The following is a 14,797-nucleotide window of genomic DNA, read 5'->3' as shown; positions in this document are numbered from 1 at the left end:
AGCAAACTAACACTCTATTGTAACATATTTATCATTTATAAGCATTTTTAAAATTTTTGATAAATTTGGTCAGTGTCGAGGTCCAGTACGTTTATGAAGCAATATACACGTGTTTAAGACGCACTTTTTTATACTTGTAAGTTGTTTTAAGAATTAAAAAAATTATGTGTTTATCAAAGCTCTTTATTACCAACGTTACTCAATAACCATCATTTTATTTAAATTAACATCAAATTTATTTGATAAACAATATTTATATTACTCAGCCAGATCGGCTTTCTAACAAGCAAATAACAAGAAAATTTAGTATTATTTTTCCAAGCTATAAATAAACAATAATGTTGACATTTTTTTTATTTTAATTAAAAAAAGTTGGCTAGGCCTAATAGACTTTTTTTACAAGCTAATGACAAGAAAATCTCAATTTTATTCTCTCGATGTTCCAAACAAAAATATAATTTACGTTACATTATATAATAATAGGAAATAGTGTTAAAAAATAATGGTAATAGTGGAAAAAGTTTATACTATTAATATTTACCGTATTTCTTAGGTTTAGAATTTTTAATTACTTCATTTTTTCTATAATGATTTGAAAATCTTGTCCGAATCGTTTGTTCACTTCTTTCAGCAAGTGACGGGTATTTCTTTTGGGCATCACGGATCTCTGTTGCAGTAGGATATCTGCCTGTGCAGATAGCCATTTCGAAAGCTTTTTCAAATTGAGTTTTTTCATCCTCATATCCATGTTCGTCTCGTTGCAAAATCTGGAAACATAATAAAATTAAAATACCGATGTATCGATTAATATTGAAATTTACTTACTTTTTTTCGTAACCATTTCTCTCATAGATGAATTTTTTGATTCTTTGGACTTTTTGATTTTTGATTGACTCTTCCTTGGTGGATTCATAGATTTACTTTCGTGTAATTTTGCTTTCTTAGGTGAAGGCTCATACTGACTTTTGAATGACTTTGCTCTCTTAGATGATAGTCTAAAATCTGATAAAGGTACATAATGTTTTTCAGAATCATCAGTTTCTACATTCATAGAGGAATTCGCAGTCGAATCCTGTTCAGATGTTTCTACTGCATTTAATGATGCTTCGAGTTCACTTGTATTCGAGTCAACTACTGAACTGTTTAAAGTTATACTTGATTCGTCGAATTCTGATATATTGCTAGTATTATCCTTGTCATTCATTTTACTAGCAGAATCTAAAATTTGGGTCACCAAAACGTCCTCTCCATCAATAGTTCTTCTATAATGTTTATTATGAACTTTCTCAGAGTGACCCAAATGACCGGTAAGAGTAGTACGATTTTTTTCACCATCTTTAGTCGTACTGTTGTACGTAGCAATATGTTGGCGCAGCAGATTTCCCCTCATTGTTTTGTCATCCATCTCTTTAAATGTTTGAGAACACTCTTTGCTCAACTTTGTTAGTAATTCACTTATTTTAACATGTCTATCTACGCCTGTAGCATCATTTGGCAAAGCGAATAAATATATGTTTGACGGATTAATTCTGAATACTTGTCGGTACCGTAAAAGCAGTTCGATAGCAGTTTTATCTTCGTCTGTAATGTAGAGAGAGCCTTTTCCGTCAGCTTTTTTCCTTGGATATCAATGCGAGTATATTTTAATCTTTGTTTTTGTTCCTCTTCAGTTAAACGCTTAAAAAATTCACTGCTTGGATCAGCTGCTTTGGCATGAGCATAATCTTTTAATAAAGTTTTACTGACTTCTCCGGGTCTCCGTCTGTTATAAATTAATATTCTTACCGCAGTAGTCTGCATAATATTCAAATAATGTTCATATTCACTTTTTCCGGAATCAAAATGTTTCATACTTAAATTGCGTTTATAAGACAAAAATTTCTCAAATGTGTAAATATGTTCAGTTTCCGGTAACTTTTTCTCTTCGCCGTGTCTTATGAATTCTTTGCGACCAATATTTGCAGTATATGCAATTTGTACCTCCACATCATCTTCGAATACCGATTCAAACCCTAGTAAATATTCCAATTTCTCTTTATCTTCGTGCACAGTGAATTCGTTTTTCAAAATCTTGATACACTTTCTCAGTAGAATCGGAATTGTTTCAGCATTATAAATAACCGCAAATCGATTTGTTTTTGCGTCGTATTCTGATACCAATTTTATTGCATCCAGAACTATAGGCCAATATACAGGTCTAAAGACATCTATTAAGTCGGTTAGCTTTGAATTTATGGAGGTGATTGCTATTAAAAGCTTGGCTAATAATCGCATGTGCGCTCGAACATAAGCTTGTTGGTCGATATTCATATAACGAATGACGAATTTATTAGCATATAGTATAATCATTAAGTCCATGCGAGCAACGGCTCCAATGCTATCCATCTTGAGTTTCGGTAAAATGTGATCTTTTACGAGGTCTGAGGCTCTTAAATGACATAAGCCCATTTTTTTCTTTGATAAGCCAAGCGTATTTTTGGTATTTGAAAAATGTGATACGCCGTGGGTGTTCCTTACATGGTTTTGCAAATTTTTATACGCAGGATAAATATCGCAGTATGGACACATCATTTTGATTGGGAAAGCTTTATTTTTTGTAGTTTTAGGTTTCAAGGGAGTACCATTTTTACTCACTCTTTGCCTTCGAGAAGCTATGATTTTTCCTTCTGGGTTGAAAGTTTTATTTTTATTGTAAAAATCATTACCTTTCAAACGAATTGCACCAAGCGCATTACGTCTTTCTTTAGACTTGGGTTTCATTAATGACGCCTGTAAAACTTCTGGTTTGTCCAAGTGTGCATTTTTTAAATGAATATCAATTCTTGTTTGCATAGTATGGCAATAATAACAAAAATTCTTCTTTTGGTACCATTTACCACCTTCCGATGAATACGGAACGATTTGATTCATAGTTAGGCATCTTTCATTACTAGTGCTCGCTTGAAGATTTCCACTGGTATTTTCCGTAGGTGTATCATCTTGGCCTTTTCTATTTGATACTTGTTCTACATCTTCGTCACTGCTTGATTCAGAATCTTGATCTTCTTTACCATTTGGATGATATTCATCTTCATCAACAGATTCTTCACTTGATTCGTCTTCGATCTGCGTCGATAGACGTTTTTTAATGCATCTACCAGAACGTGTCCTTGAACCAGATGGAATAGGAGAAATCTCTGGCAATCCTACAGTAAGATCTGTGCGTAAATTCTCTTTTTCTAAAAAATAAATAAAAATTATCATGAAAAAAATTTAACATTAAATATTTATTGCATAAACAATATTTTATGTAAAACCTTCAATATCTTGGTCTGACATAATATCATCAGATTCATTATCAAATGTATCAAATGTCTTAGCATTTGCATCTTCGAAGTCTTCAGATAGATTAAACAAGTTTGTAACGGTGTTTGAAAGTTCTAATTTATCCATAACTTTTGTTACTTGCGTTTCTTCAATCTTTTCAACGTTTTCCACTTCTGAAACTTGATCCAATGATGTTTCTGAAACAAAGATGATGAAAAAATCAAGATTTTAATCCCCGATAAATATAAAAATTGTTTATTAAACATATGAAAAACATTTATAAAATTAGAAAGTAATATGAGCATTCTACTCGAAGCAAATAGAGGTTTGATTTTCGCTGCATCGTGCAAATGGGGTATTACTTGATTTTAAAATTGTTTACAGCTATTGTTATTAATGATCATTACAAAAGGTTAAAAAGCATGAGAAAAATCAATAATTGGATAAGTCGGTGATTTAATTATTCTAAACAAATGAAAACTGGCAAGTGACGATTATCGGGAATTATTATACACTTAATAAACAATATTAATTTTATTAGGCTTTTACGAATGAATCTTTGCTTCCATCTTTCAAAAAGTCATAATGATATTAATTCGGGTCTGGAGCAACAATTTTACAAGCAAAAAACCATGAATTTGAGCTGATACCGGATTTACGCGACATACCGAAATCTCTATTATCTCAATAGATAATGAACAAAATACCCTGGCATATATTATTTTAGCAGATCTATACACCGAAATTTATACAGAATTATATATCAATGTATACTTATATTAATTTCTGACACAAAAAGTATTTCGGAAAATTTTGGCAAATCTTATCAAAGCAGAAGTTCAGCTCGCTTTCGCAGCTCAGAGCATTGGACGATTTTTGTTTAAGTTTTCCACTCAATAAACAATATCAATTTTATTATGGCTATCACGAATGAATCTTTGCATACCGTCATTTGATAAGTCAAAATTTTATATATCTCAGTGCCAGGCAAAAATTTTACAAGCCAAAACTATGAAAAGGGCCGATACCGGATTTGCACGACATACCGAAATTACCGAAAATTTTCTTGATTGTGAATTATATATATATTTTATAGGGTATATTTACAAGAGCTTCGAACTAGAGAAATGCGTTTCATCTAAGCGACGCTAAATATTTTTTAATATTAAAAAAAATTCAAATACCATTTCATATCATTCATGCAAATCGAAAAAATGAGAGAATATATTTTACCATGTTCTTTCAAATTAACCTCTTCGTTACAAGCTTTTTTATCAGGTTCATTCTTTTTTGTTTCATCGATGATGATTGAATCAACGTTTTCGTCCATATTTTCGAAGCTCGTATCCGTTTCGATAGTATTTTTTTTCACTCCGCTCCAAACACACTATAACAAATGTTACACTCGAGCTGAGTCGGTTACAAAATGGCTGCTCCAATTCGATTAGTAGGACGGGTTTCTGTCCGAGAAATTCGCGTATTAAAATTTTTTGGGCGTAATACAATTGCCAGTTACATATTTTTTTTTAATTTCACTTCAATGCAAATTAGGTTCGCGTTTATGTGAATTGACTCTATTACAAATGAATAAAACTCTTTGTCAGTAGATCGCAAAATGGTTGCTCCAATGTAGGTTTCGACTAGACTGTGCAACGGTCGACGGGCGTTCACATTCGAAGAATGAGACTCGATCAACTGTCTGTTGCAAAATAGACGCTTCGATTCGTGAGCTGCTTGAACAGAGGAGGAAGACTGAACTGCACGGAAACTCCGTCACTCGGCTTGGCTCTGTACACGCACAGTGTGGTGTGAGATTGAATCAAGCGAGCACACCACGCAGGCGTTCGAGAAGTGGTGTTGACAGCGCCTCGCCGAGTGACGGAGTTTCCGCGCAGTTCAGTCTTCTTTTTCTACTCGTTGATCAAGTCTCATTCTTCGACTGTGAACGCCACTCGACCGTTGCACAGTTCAGTCGAAACCTACATTTTGCGACGGACGACCAAGGAGTTTTACTTTACACAAACCCGAATCAGACTTGCATTGAAGTGTAGTGGTATATTAAAAGAAATATATAACTGGCAATTGTATTACGCCAAAATATTGTAATATGCAAATTTCTCGGCAATTTTTCAGCCATAAGTTAATCTTAAGTGTCACGTGCTGCTGCTAAAACTAACCTGTGAATAATTTTAGAGAATAATAGTAAAGTAATATTGAACTTTTGAAGTGTCACCAACTGGTGTTAAAACTAACCTGTTAGTATATATCTTAGTGAAATAAACTAAAGGAAGCGTTAACGCAATGGATGCAAATCTCCTGTGTAAGCTAGATGATTTATTGAAAATTCTATTAATCAAACCATTATATCCTGGTGTAAAAATGATGAGGGAAGAGTCAAATATTAATCCAATAAAAAAGTTTGAATTATATTGGACAAAAAATTATGTGCTTAAAATTCTAGAACTTGAGCAGGATTGTATCTTGAAAATATTTCTCAATATAATTAAGGAATTCAACTTGGCAGAGCATTATAACATTCTAAATCAAAAACATATAGAATTATATATAAAGTTATACATCAATTTTTTCAAAAATCAAAGTATTTGCTTAGAAAATTGCTTTAAATATTCTCTTGAAAATCACAGAGGCCTGCAAGTTGTAGCAACATGTGAAATTGAAGAAAAAACCATAATACAAGGTGTATTTGGTATTTATAAACCACTCAGAAATGAACATGAAAGTATGCTCAAAGATGATCAACAGTTCTCTATTTTGATTAATTCGTCAAGGAAGTCATGTGTGTTTTTAGGCACAATAGCATTCATCAATCATCACTGTAAACCAAATTGTGAATACGTATCTTCAAACCCAAGTTATGTAAAACTTAGAAGTTTGAAGAAAATCCAAAAAGGAGAGGAATTATTTGTCTACTATGGAGATAACTACTTTGACAGTGATAATAAAAATTGTGAATGCTCATTTTGCAAGCCCATTGATACAATAAAGATATCAAATGAAGCACCAAATAATGAACTTGATACTAATCTGGAAGTACTGAATGATGAGCTTGATTCCAGTCAGAAAGCATCACATGATGAATTTAATTCTACTCTGGAAACAATAAACGATGAACTCGACTCCACTCAGAATGCATCATATGATCAACTTAACTCTACTCTGGAAGCAGATTTTTTTGGATTTGAAAATTCAACAACAAACGAAGGTAATTGAAGCTTATACTTATGGGCTCAAAGGGGGCATAAATATTTTTAACATTCCTTTTACAGTATTGAGCTGTAAAAATCAACTTTGATGACTTTTCCAGTCATTTCATGCTAGAGTCCATAACCCCTGCTCCTCAAATTTAATAAAAGAATATTATTCATTCCCTCATTGTATTTTATTTCAGACATTTCATTTCAGTCTGAACTGTATCTGTATAAGGAAAAGAACAAGAGGAGGACTACTGATAGCATTCAAACTGACAAAATATTGAAAGTAATTTTGCCTAAAATAAGTTTGGAGGACTACAAAAAGTCAATGACCGGTACAGCTTTTATATTATCATATTATCTATACTAACTTTATTTTATCTATACAAACATTTACATTTTTTTATTTTTAGATAATTATAAAAATGACACTCCCAAACAAAAAAGACCATTTTGCCCTTTCTGCAAAAAATTTAAAAGTCGATTCTCTGATCACATCCAGAGCGTACACAGTAACGAGAAAGATGTTCAAAAATTGATGAAATGCAAAGATAAAAAATTGAGAAGTGCCATTTTATCAAATCTAAGAAGCAAAGGTTATGGAATGTACTTTGAAATAACTGGGACCATGATCCCTGTCAAAAAACCCAAGAAGAATGCCTCTAACGTTGAAAAAGTTCAATGTCCTACTTGTCAGGGACATTATTCTAAGTCAACGATCTGGAAACACAAAAAAATTCACCTTTGTAAGTCTAAATTAAATTAACTTTCATTTCAAAAATTTATTTAGTTTTTTTGTTTCCAGATTACAGAACATGATGTCATACTTAAGAAACTTAAGAGATCAATATCTTTATTATTTAACTAGATTCTCGTTCAATGATACTTGTTTCATCTGTTAAAAATATAATTGAAAAATAACAATAAATTATTGTCTTCACAATTTAGTTCTTAACCGTCCTCAAGACTCGTAATGCACAGCAATTATTAAGCATAGTTCTCCTATCAAAAATCATTATAGGACGATAATTAAATAGGTTCTCCGGTTCAAAAACAATAATGATTTTATTATTGCTTTCACGAATAAATCTATTAAATTTACAATTTAAACATACTAATCATTAAATCCTGACTTATGAGTCTTTTGAACCCGTGAGTTTTTGCGGCGATGAGCACAAGCACCGTGGCGAGCGTTTCATCGACTTCGTGTACATAAGCAGCTACAAGGACGACGCCCCTCACTAAGATCGCGACGGCAAGCCGGATGCTGGAACGGGTCACGGTGCTGCACGCGGCGGCCGGCTACATGCCTAAAATCATCTGCACGATTTTTCGCGTGAACAAGATCTTCCCCAAGTTATTCAGCATCTACGACTAACACGAGGCGAATTATGTGAGTCAGACGCGCCTGACGCATTTTCACGTAGCCTGCCTCGCCGGCTATGTCGGGGTCGTCGAAAAGTTCCTGAGGCACGGCCGACAGGACGCAAACTACCTCTGACCTCGGATGGCTGACACGCTTTCATCTTTCGAAAAGGAATCACTATATAAATTCTAGTCCGGGGCAAATATTTTACAAGCAAAAAACCATAAAATAGGGCCAATACCGGATTTTCACGACATACCGAAAACTAAATTATCACAATGAATAACTGACAAAATACCCTAGCACATGTTATTATAGCACAACAATACTCCATTCATGTATACATATATCAATTTCTAACACACGAAGTAATTGAGAAAATTTTGGCAAATCTTATCACAGCTGAAGTCCAGCCCGATTTCGCAGCTCACAGCGTTCAACGATTTTTGTTCTAATAGTTTTAATAATATTAATTCGGGTCCATCACAACAATTATACAAACGAAAAAACATGAAATAGGGCCGATACCGGATTCGCACGATCACAAAAATCTTAATTATTTTAATAGAAACGCAATGTATCATCCTAGCAAATGTTATGAAGCGAATTAATACCCAATTTAAACATATTAATCATTAAATCCTGATTTACAAGTCTTGAGCATATTTTTAACAAGTCCGGTTTAAGCCGAGATCCAGTTTGCTTACGAACCTTAGAGATCTAGGAGATTTGCGAGTAAGTTCGCCAGTACATTAAAACTAATAATTTTACCAATGCAAAAAAGAATGAATCTATGCATCCTATCATTGAAAAAGAAATAATTTCATTAATCATCGTCTGGAGCAATAATTTTTCACGAGTATATCGAGAATAAAGCCCAAAACCGGATTTGCACGACACACCAGAATGTCGATTATTTCCATAGATTCATTATGTATCATCCCAGTAATTGTTTTAAAACGAAGCAAAACTCAAATTAAACATATTCATCATTAAATCCTGACTTATAGGTCTTTTGCAAATTTTTTTACTAATCTGGTAGGAGGCGAGGTTTAGTTTGCTTACGTAGCTTAGAGACCGAGGAGATTTCTCGAAAATCTCCAATTCATTAAAAATAATAATTTCGCCATTGCTAACACGGATGAATCTATGCATACTAAAATTAAAAAAGAAATAATTTCATCAATTCCCGCCTGCAGCGATAATTTTTCACGAGTGTATCGAGAAAAAAGTCCGAAACCGGATTTGCACGACACACCAGAATGTCGATTATTTCCATAGATTTAGTATGTATCATCCCAGAAATTGTTTTTTAATCAAATCATAACTTAATTTAAACATACTCATCATTAAATCCTTACTTATGAGTCTTTTGCAACTCTTTTCACAAATCTGCTCAAAGCCGAGGTCCAGTTTGCTTATGAAGCTTAGAGCATAAAGAGATTTGCGTGTAAGTTCTCCAGTTCATTAAAATTAATAATTTTACTATTGCAAACAAGAATGAATCTATGCATACTATCATTAAAAAAGGAATAATTGCATTAATCCCCGTCTGGAGCAATAATATTTCACGAGTATATCGAAAAATAAGGCCGAAACCGGATTTGCACGAAACACCAGAATGTCGATTATTTCCATAAATTTATTAAGTATCATCCTTGCAATTGTTTTGTAAGCAAATCAGTACTCAATTTAAAAATACTAAGCATTAAATCCTGACTTACTAGTCTTTTGCAAATTTTTTTACAAATCTGGTCGGATCCGATGTTCAGTTTGCTTACGAAGCTTAGAGCATTAAGAGATTTGCGTGTAAGTTCTTTACTGAATCAAAAATATCGATGATATTATTGTTTACATGAATGAATCTTATTTAAAAAGGAATAATTGCATTAATCCCCGTCTGGAGCAATAATTTTTCACTAGTATATCGAAAAATAAGGCCGAAACCGGATTTGCACGACACACCAGAATGTCGATTATTTTAAAAGATACATAATGTATCAACCTAAAAAATGATCTGTAAGTTAATCAATACCTAATTCAAACATTCTAATTATTAAATCCTGACTCATAAGTCTTTTGCAAATTTTTTTACAAATCTGGTCGGATCCGATGTTCAGTTTGCTTACGAAGCTTGGAGCATTAGGAGATTGTCGTGTAAGTTCTTTACTGAATCAAAAATATCGATGATATTATTGTTTACATGAATGAATCTATGCATACTTTTATTTAAAAAGACAAAATTGTATTAGTTGCCGTCCGAAGCAATATTTTTCTACTGGTATAACAAAAACAAAGACTGAAACCGCACTAGCACGACACACAAAAATCTCAATTATTTCAATAGATACCTAAAGTATCATTTTAGCAAGTGTTTATCATCATTCATTTTTGACTTGTCAAGTATCTTGAAATTTTTTGGACAAATTTTTTCTCTGCCGAGGTTTCCCTGGTCCCCCTTCACGAAGCTCAGTGCATTAGATAAGTAGTGTGTAAGTTCTTAACTTCATTAACAATGTTAATAGTTATGTCTTTGGCAAATAAAACTTCGTATACCGTCATTTAAATAGTCAAAATTATTTCAATATCTTTCTTAAGCAATAATTGACAAGGAAAAAACGATGGAATTGGTCTGAAACCGGATTTACGCGACGTACTGAAATCTAATTACTTCAGTCGGACTTCGTTAAATTATTTTGGCACACGCTCTAGAAGTAGTTAAATATTCCATTACAACATAGGGTACTTACACCAGTGATTGACCGCTTTCGACCAATAAATGACCACTTTTGGATATGCAACAATTATCGTTTTTCCTCGTTAAATTATGATCGAACATAGAAATCAAGTTGCATCGTTTACTAAAGGACTGAATTACGTCCATACAAATTTATTTTTAATTGTTTTTCATATGATATTTTCTAAAATGGTCATTTACTGGTACCCAGTCATTGATTGGTCTGACTACCCTACGTATTAATTATTTCTAACACATTTTGAAAATCAATATTAGTTTCATTATGGATTCAACGCATGATATCCTGCATACATTTATCTGAAAAGTTATCATTGTCATCAATTAAAAGAATCCGAGAAATAATTTTACGTGAAAAAAACATCAAAGTAATAGAGAAACCGAATTTGCACGACGTACCGAAATCTAATTACATCAATAAATATTCGTTGAATTACATTTAAATTTGTTTCGCGTGTAATTGAAAACTTTATTAATACATACCATTTATCGATGTTTAACTTTTTTATATTTTTCAAACTGTAATGGAGTCTCGTTATTGTTGACACCGTTTCAGTATCTTCCACCTAGAGCTAATGAGGATCGTTTAGCGTGAATCATTCATAAAAAAAGGCTCATATTGGGCTTCAAAAACGAATGTATAGATCTTTTTTCCAAAAATTCATGACCATATTAATCTGAGTCCAGACTAGTAATTTTTCTAAGGTGATAATAGGTCTTTGTACTTTTCATATCGTTTTTAAAATGACTCATTATATAACGTTGAATGTCGTTGATATTTCGATTCAGAGATTCTGGAAGCGCAAGATTGATGAACTATAGTATTGTGATGATAATGTTAAAAACTTTTACTTACCTTATTAATAAATTTTATTTTTATACCTACATTTATTTTGGGATACCAGATAACTAGATAAATGAATTTCTGGAATACCACATAAATACTAAAACAGCTTTCTAGTTTACCAGATTAGTTAAAAACTACATATCTGGTTTACCAGAAATCGAAGAACTCAATTTCAAGTAATTACCAGAAAAATGTGTTGCATATAGAATTTTTCTGGTATTTACCAGATAAGTGCCAATTTACCAGAAAACTGACCTCCATATCGGGTTTTGTACCAGAAAAGCGTCTTGTGTGTATATATATATATATATATACGAGGGCCTGTGTTCAGAGGCTTGTGCGCAGTGCAGCGCGGCAGCCACGCCGCTGCTCGCCAGTCGTATAGCACACGAGCGAGCGATGGTTTTTTTTCTGCCAACTGCGCGTCGCGTCGTTGTCGCTCTCTCTCTCTCGCGTATACGTATAATATTGTATACATACGTGCCACGGTAGTTATCATCGGAGCCTGCACGAGAGAAGCAGCAGCAACAGCAGCCGCAGCAACAGAGGCAGAAAGGGGAGCGGATGCTGCTGTTGCTGCCTCGTGTGCACATGCACACACGAGCAAGGCGTATGGAACACGCGAATATGAGCCCACGATGATGATGATCATGATGATCATGATGATGATGATGCACGCGTACATCTACAAGAGAGACGCGTGAGATGGAAGGGAACGAGGCGCGCATATAGACGCGAGATCGTCGAATTGCGTTGAGAAACGAAGCAACGTCGCCTCTGTATATTATATGCGTGTGCGCGTCTCGTTGCTTACTTCCTGCAGACGCGTTGCACGCACAATACAGATTTCACCTCAAGAGATACAAACGTACTCGGTTCATACAACGAAATACTCGCATACACCTATACAGATCGAATGCTGTGCGTTTCGTCGCTAATGCATGTATGGGTGGCAGCCCGTCAAAATTGAGAACCATAAGAATATGCGATGACTATCAGAAGCGCGCGACACGTTTCCGGTTCTTCCTTCAAAAGACGATGTTCGAATTCCGTGGAGAGATGCAAATGAGCCTACCACTGTGGCGGCCCTTGGTCAATGCATTCACCTATACGAGAAAAACCGGAAGTACTCGTTAATTAAAAGAACGTGAGAAGCCCGCGGCCGTCTACAAGAGCTGTTATGCATTAGCCGCAAAGGATGGTACGCTCGTTTGATGCAGACTTTATTGACTCGCACATGCGAGTACGTAGTAGTACACCTTTAAATCAAGTCGCGCTTATTGTATTATTGGTGTAGTAGACCATATAGCAGCCATAGCCGGAGAGCACATGCAAACGAACGCGCGACATATTACTCGCAGCTGGCCAACGTCGCCGGCATATATCGACTGCGTATGCGTGTACGTACATACGAGTACGCGTCGTGAGCATTAATATCGCGATTTGGCAACGTCGAACTCGCGCCCCAACAAACTGCTGACCCTAGTCTTGCAGAGCCGTTGTATTATAGCCACGTCGCGCCTGCACGCGCGCGTTTTCGCTCTCTCTCTCTGCGAAGCGGCAGAGGCGAGGCGGTTGATCCCCCTTCGCGAGCGCGCGGCATCTTTACCACACACGCAGACAGAATGTGCTCTGCACACACGCGTGGCGTACGTATATCTATACCTACCACACTACGCGTCTATATATGTGCGAGAGCAAGAAAGAGAATTTTCCGCGACATACGCGAGCGAGGGGCCGAGAGAGAGAGAGAGAGAGAGACCAGCTTGTCGCCCGTGCGCGCGCGCTAATATTTACGATCGAACCGAGCGAGAGCCGGAGCCGTACGGTATATATCCAGCCAGCGCGCACACATGCTCTCTGCTATTCTCTTGCTCGGGCGCGTGTGCTCCGAAAGGGGGAGGAGGAGTCTCTCTAGCCGCGACGTATAAGGCGCGGTCATTATTGATTTTTGGATGCGGCATGAATTCTGTTTTTTCTAAGAAAATACATCATTATGACAGCTACTTACGTTCAGGGGGCTTGCGGAGGCTTATTGTTTCGTCTCTCGAGCACGTGGTTCCTTTGAGAATTCGATGCGCTATAGTTTATACTGTTTTTTAATTGCCGGTACGGAGGTATTTGAGGTACTGACACCGGTCGACATTTGCAACGAGAACAATCAAGTTGAGAAAGTTACGCTCGATTCAAGATAATCTTTCGTAACGTCCACGAAAAACTGCGTGTTTTTATCCACAAAAAGTATGATGGAATTTCTCAATCAATCAATCAGAAGAAAAGCGGCATTTGCTATTATTATCCATCACCTTCGCGTGTTAAAAACCTTGAATTATAATTCAAGAAGGTGTTTTTCGAAAATTTTTTCCTCTATGCACAGTTTGTTTCAAGTTATACAAGACTTTGGACCAACTCAAAGTTATCATGTAAGGACAGTAAGTGAGACAAAAAAGAAATGTTAATACAAGAATACAGATTTGTTAAAATGTAAAAATTTCTACAAACATTTCGATAATGATTGAATCGTAAGGCTCGATAATCTAATCCTGCGATTCAGTAAAATTCGTTAACGACAAACAGCGATATTAATGAGCTGAAGCGTCGAGTAATTCTAATGTTGCCATGGGATTCACAGAGTGCTTTAAAGTTGAAAGCGAAAACGCGATGTGCGTTCGAGCATTCATACATGTGTATAAAAGTATACGCAGGAGCTTGGCTCAAGAGTAAAACTGCCGACTCCACAGGCAGCATCATCGGTTGAATCATATACACACACACATATACACATCTACGGAAAGTATTTCCCCAAGTATATAGCAGTAACGCGCCGTTAAACTAGGTCAGTGTCGCATAGAACTTGAAAACTTTGCGGCGCTTCCGTAATCCGAGAAAGCGAACGAGAGGGAAAGAGAGAGGGACTACGAACAAATCTATCTAGATGTATTTATACGTACGTTATATGTATAAGTAAAGTATATAACGCGCACGGCAAAATAAAGAACAAAACTAATTCTTATGAATATGCATTGCGCCTCGGACCATTTCACGTTTGCCTTTTATTTTCTCAATTTTTCTTTGCCGTCGTTTAAGCGCAAAGTTTGTTTTTGTAATTCTGTTGCTTTTTCTGCAATTAACTCGATGTATTAAAGTCACGATGATATCGTTTGATATATTCTTTACGCGTGAAAGAACTATCTAAAGTTTGGACACGCTCGTCTTTATTGAATTTCTTGTAAACGTCCGATTGCTGGGTGACATATTTAAATCAATTTTTTCGTACTTATATAAATGCCGTGAAAAATTGAATAAAATGT

At 35.2% G+C, this 14,797-nt stretch overlaps 2 protein-coding genes across 2 annotated transcripts; one reads left to right on the top strand and one right to left on the bottom strand.

Annotated features, from left to right (window-relative positions):
* Window positions 1–530: 530 nt before the first annotated feature.
* LOC111693945 lies at window positions 531–4,636 on the bottom strand. Its single transcript, XM_023460207.1, has 5 exons — window positions 4,540–4,636; window positions 3,297–3,503; window positions 1,548–3,218; window positions 839–1,479; window positions 531–767 (listed from the first exon to the last, which is right to left on the bottom strand). The coding sequence occupies exons 1-5, from the start codon at window positions 4,634–4,636 to the stop codon at window positions 531–533; spliced, it is 2,853 nt and encodes a 950-aa protein (XP_023315975.1).
* Window positions 4,637–4,921: 285 nt separating this feature from the next.
* On the top strand, window positions 4,922–7,337 carry LOC111693944 (histone-lysine N-methyltransferase KMT5B-like). The gene is made up of 6 exons (XM_023460206.1): window positions 4,922–4,935; window positions 5,952–6,046; window positions 6,116–6,529; window positions 6,716–6,853; window positions 6,932–7,264; window positions 7,324–7,337. Exons 1-6 carry the CDS (start codon window positions 4,922–4,924, stop codon window positions 7,335–7,337), a joined length of 1,008 nt encoding a protein of 335 aa, XP_023315974.1.
* Window positions 7,338–14,797: the final 7,460 nt, after the last annotated feature.

This window comes from Trichogramma pretiosum, unplaced genomic scaffold (genome assembly GCF_000599845.2).
Source record: "Trichogramma pretiosum strain Unisexual culture from Peru unplaced genomic scaffold, Tpre_2.0 scaffold140, whole genome shotgun sequence".
In the NCBI taxonomy this organism is placed as follows: domain Eukaryota; kingdom Metazoa; phylum Arthropoda; class Insecta; order Hymenoptera; family Trichogrammatidae; genus Trichogramma; species Trichogramma pretiosum.
Note: the sequence above shows the minus strand (reverse complement) of the source record. Positions and strands in the feature narration are given on the sequence as shown.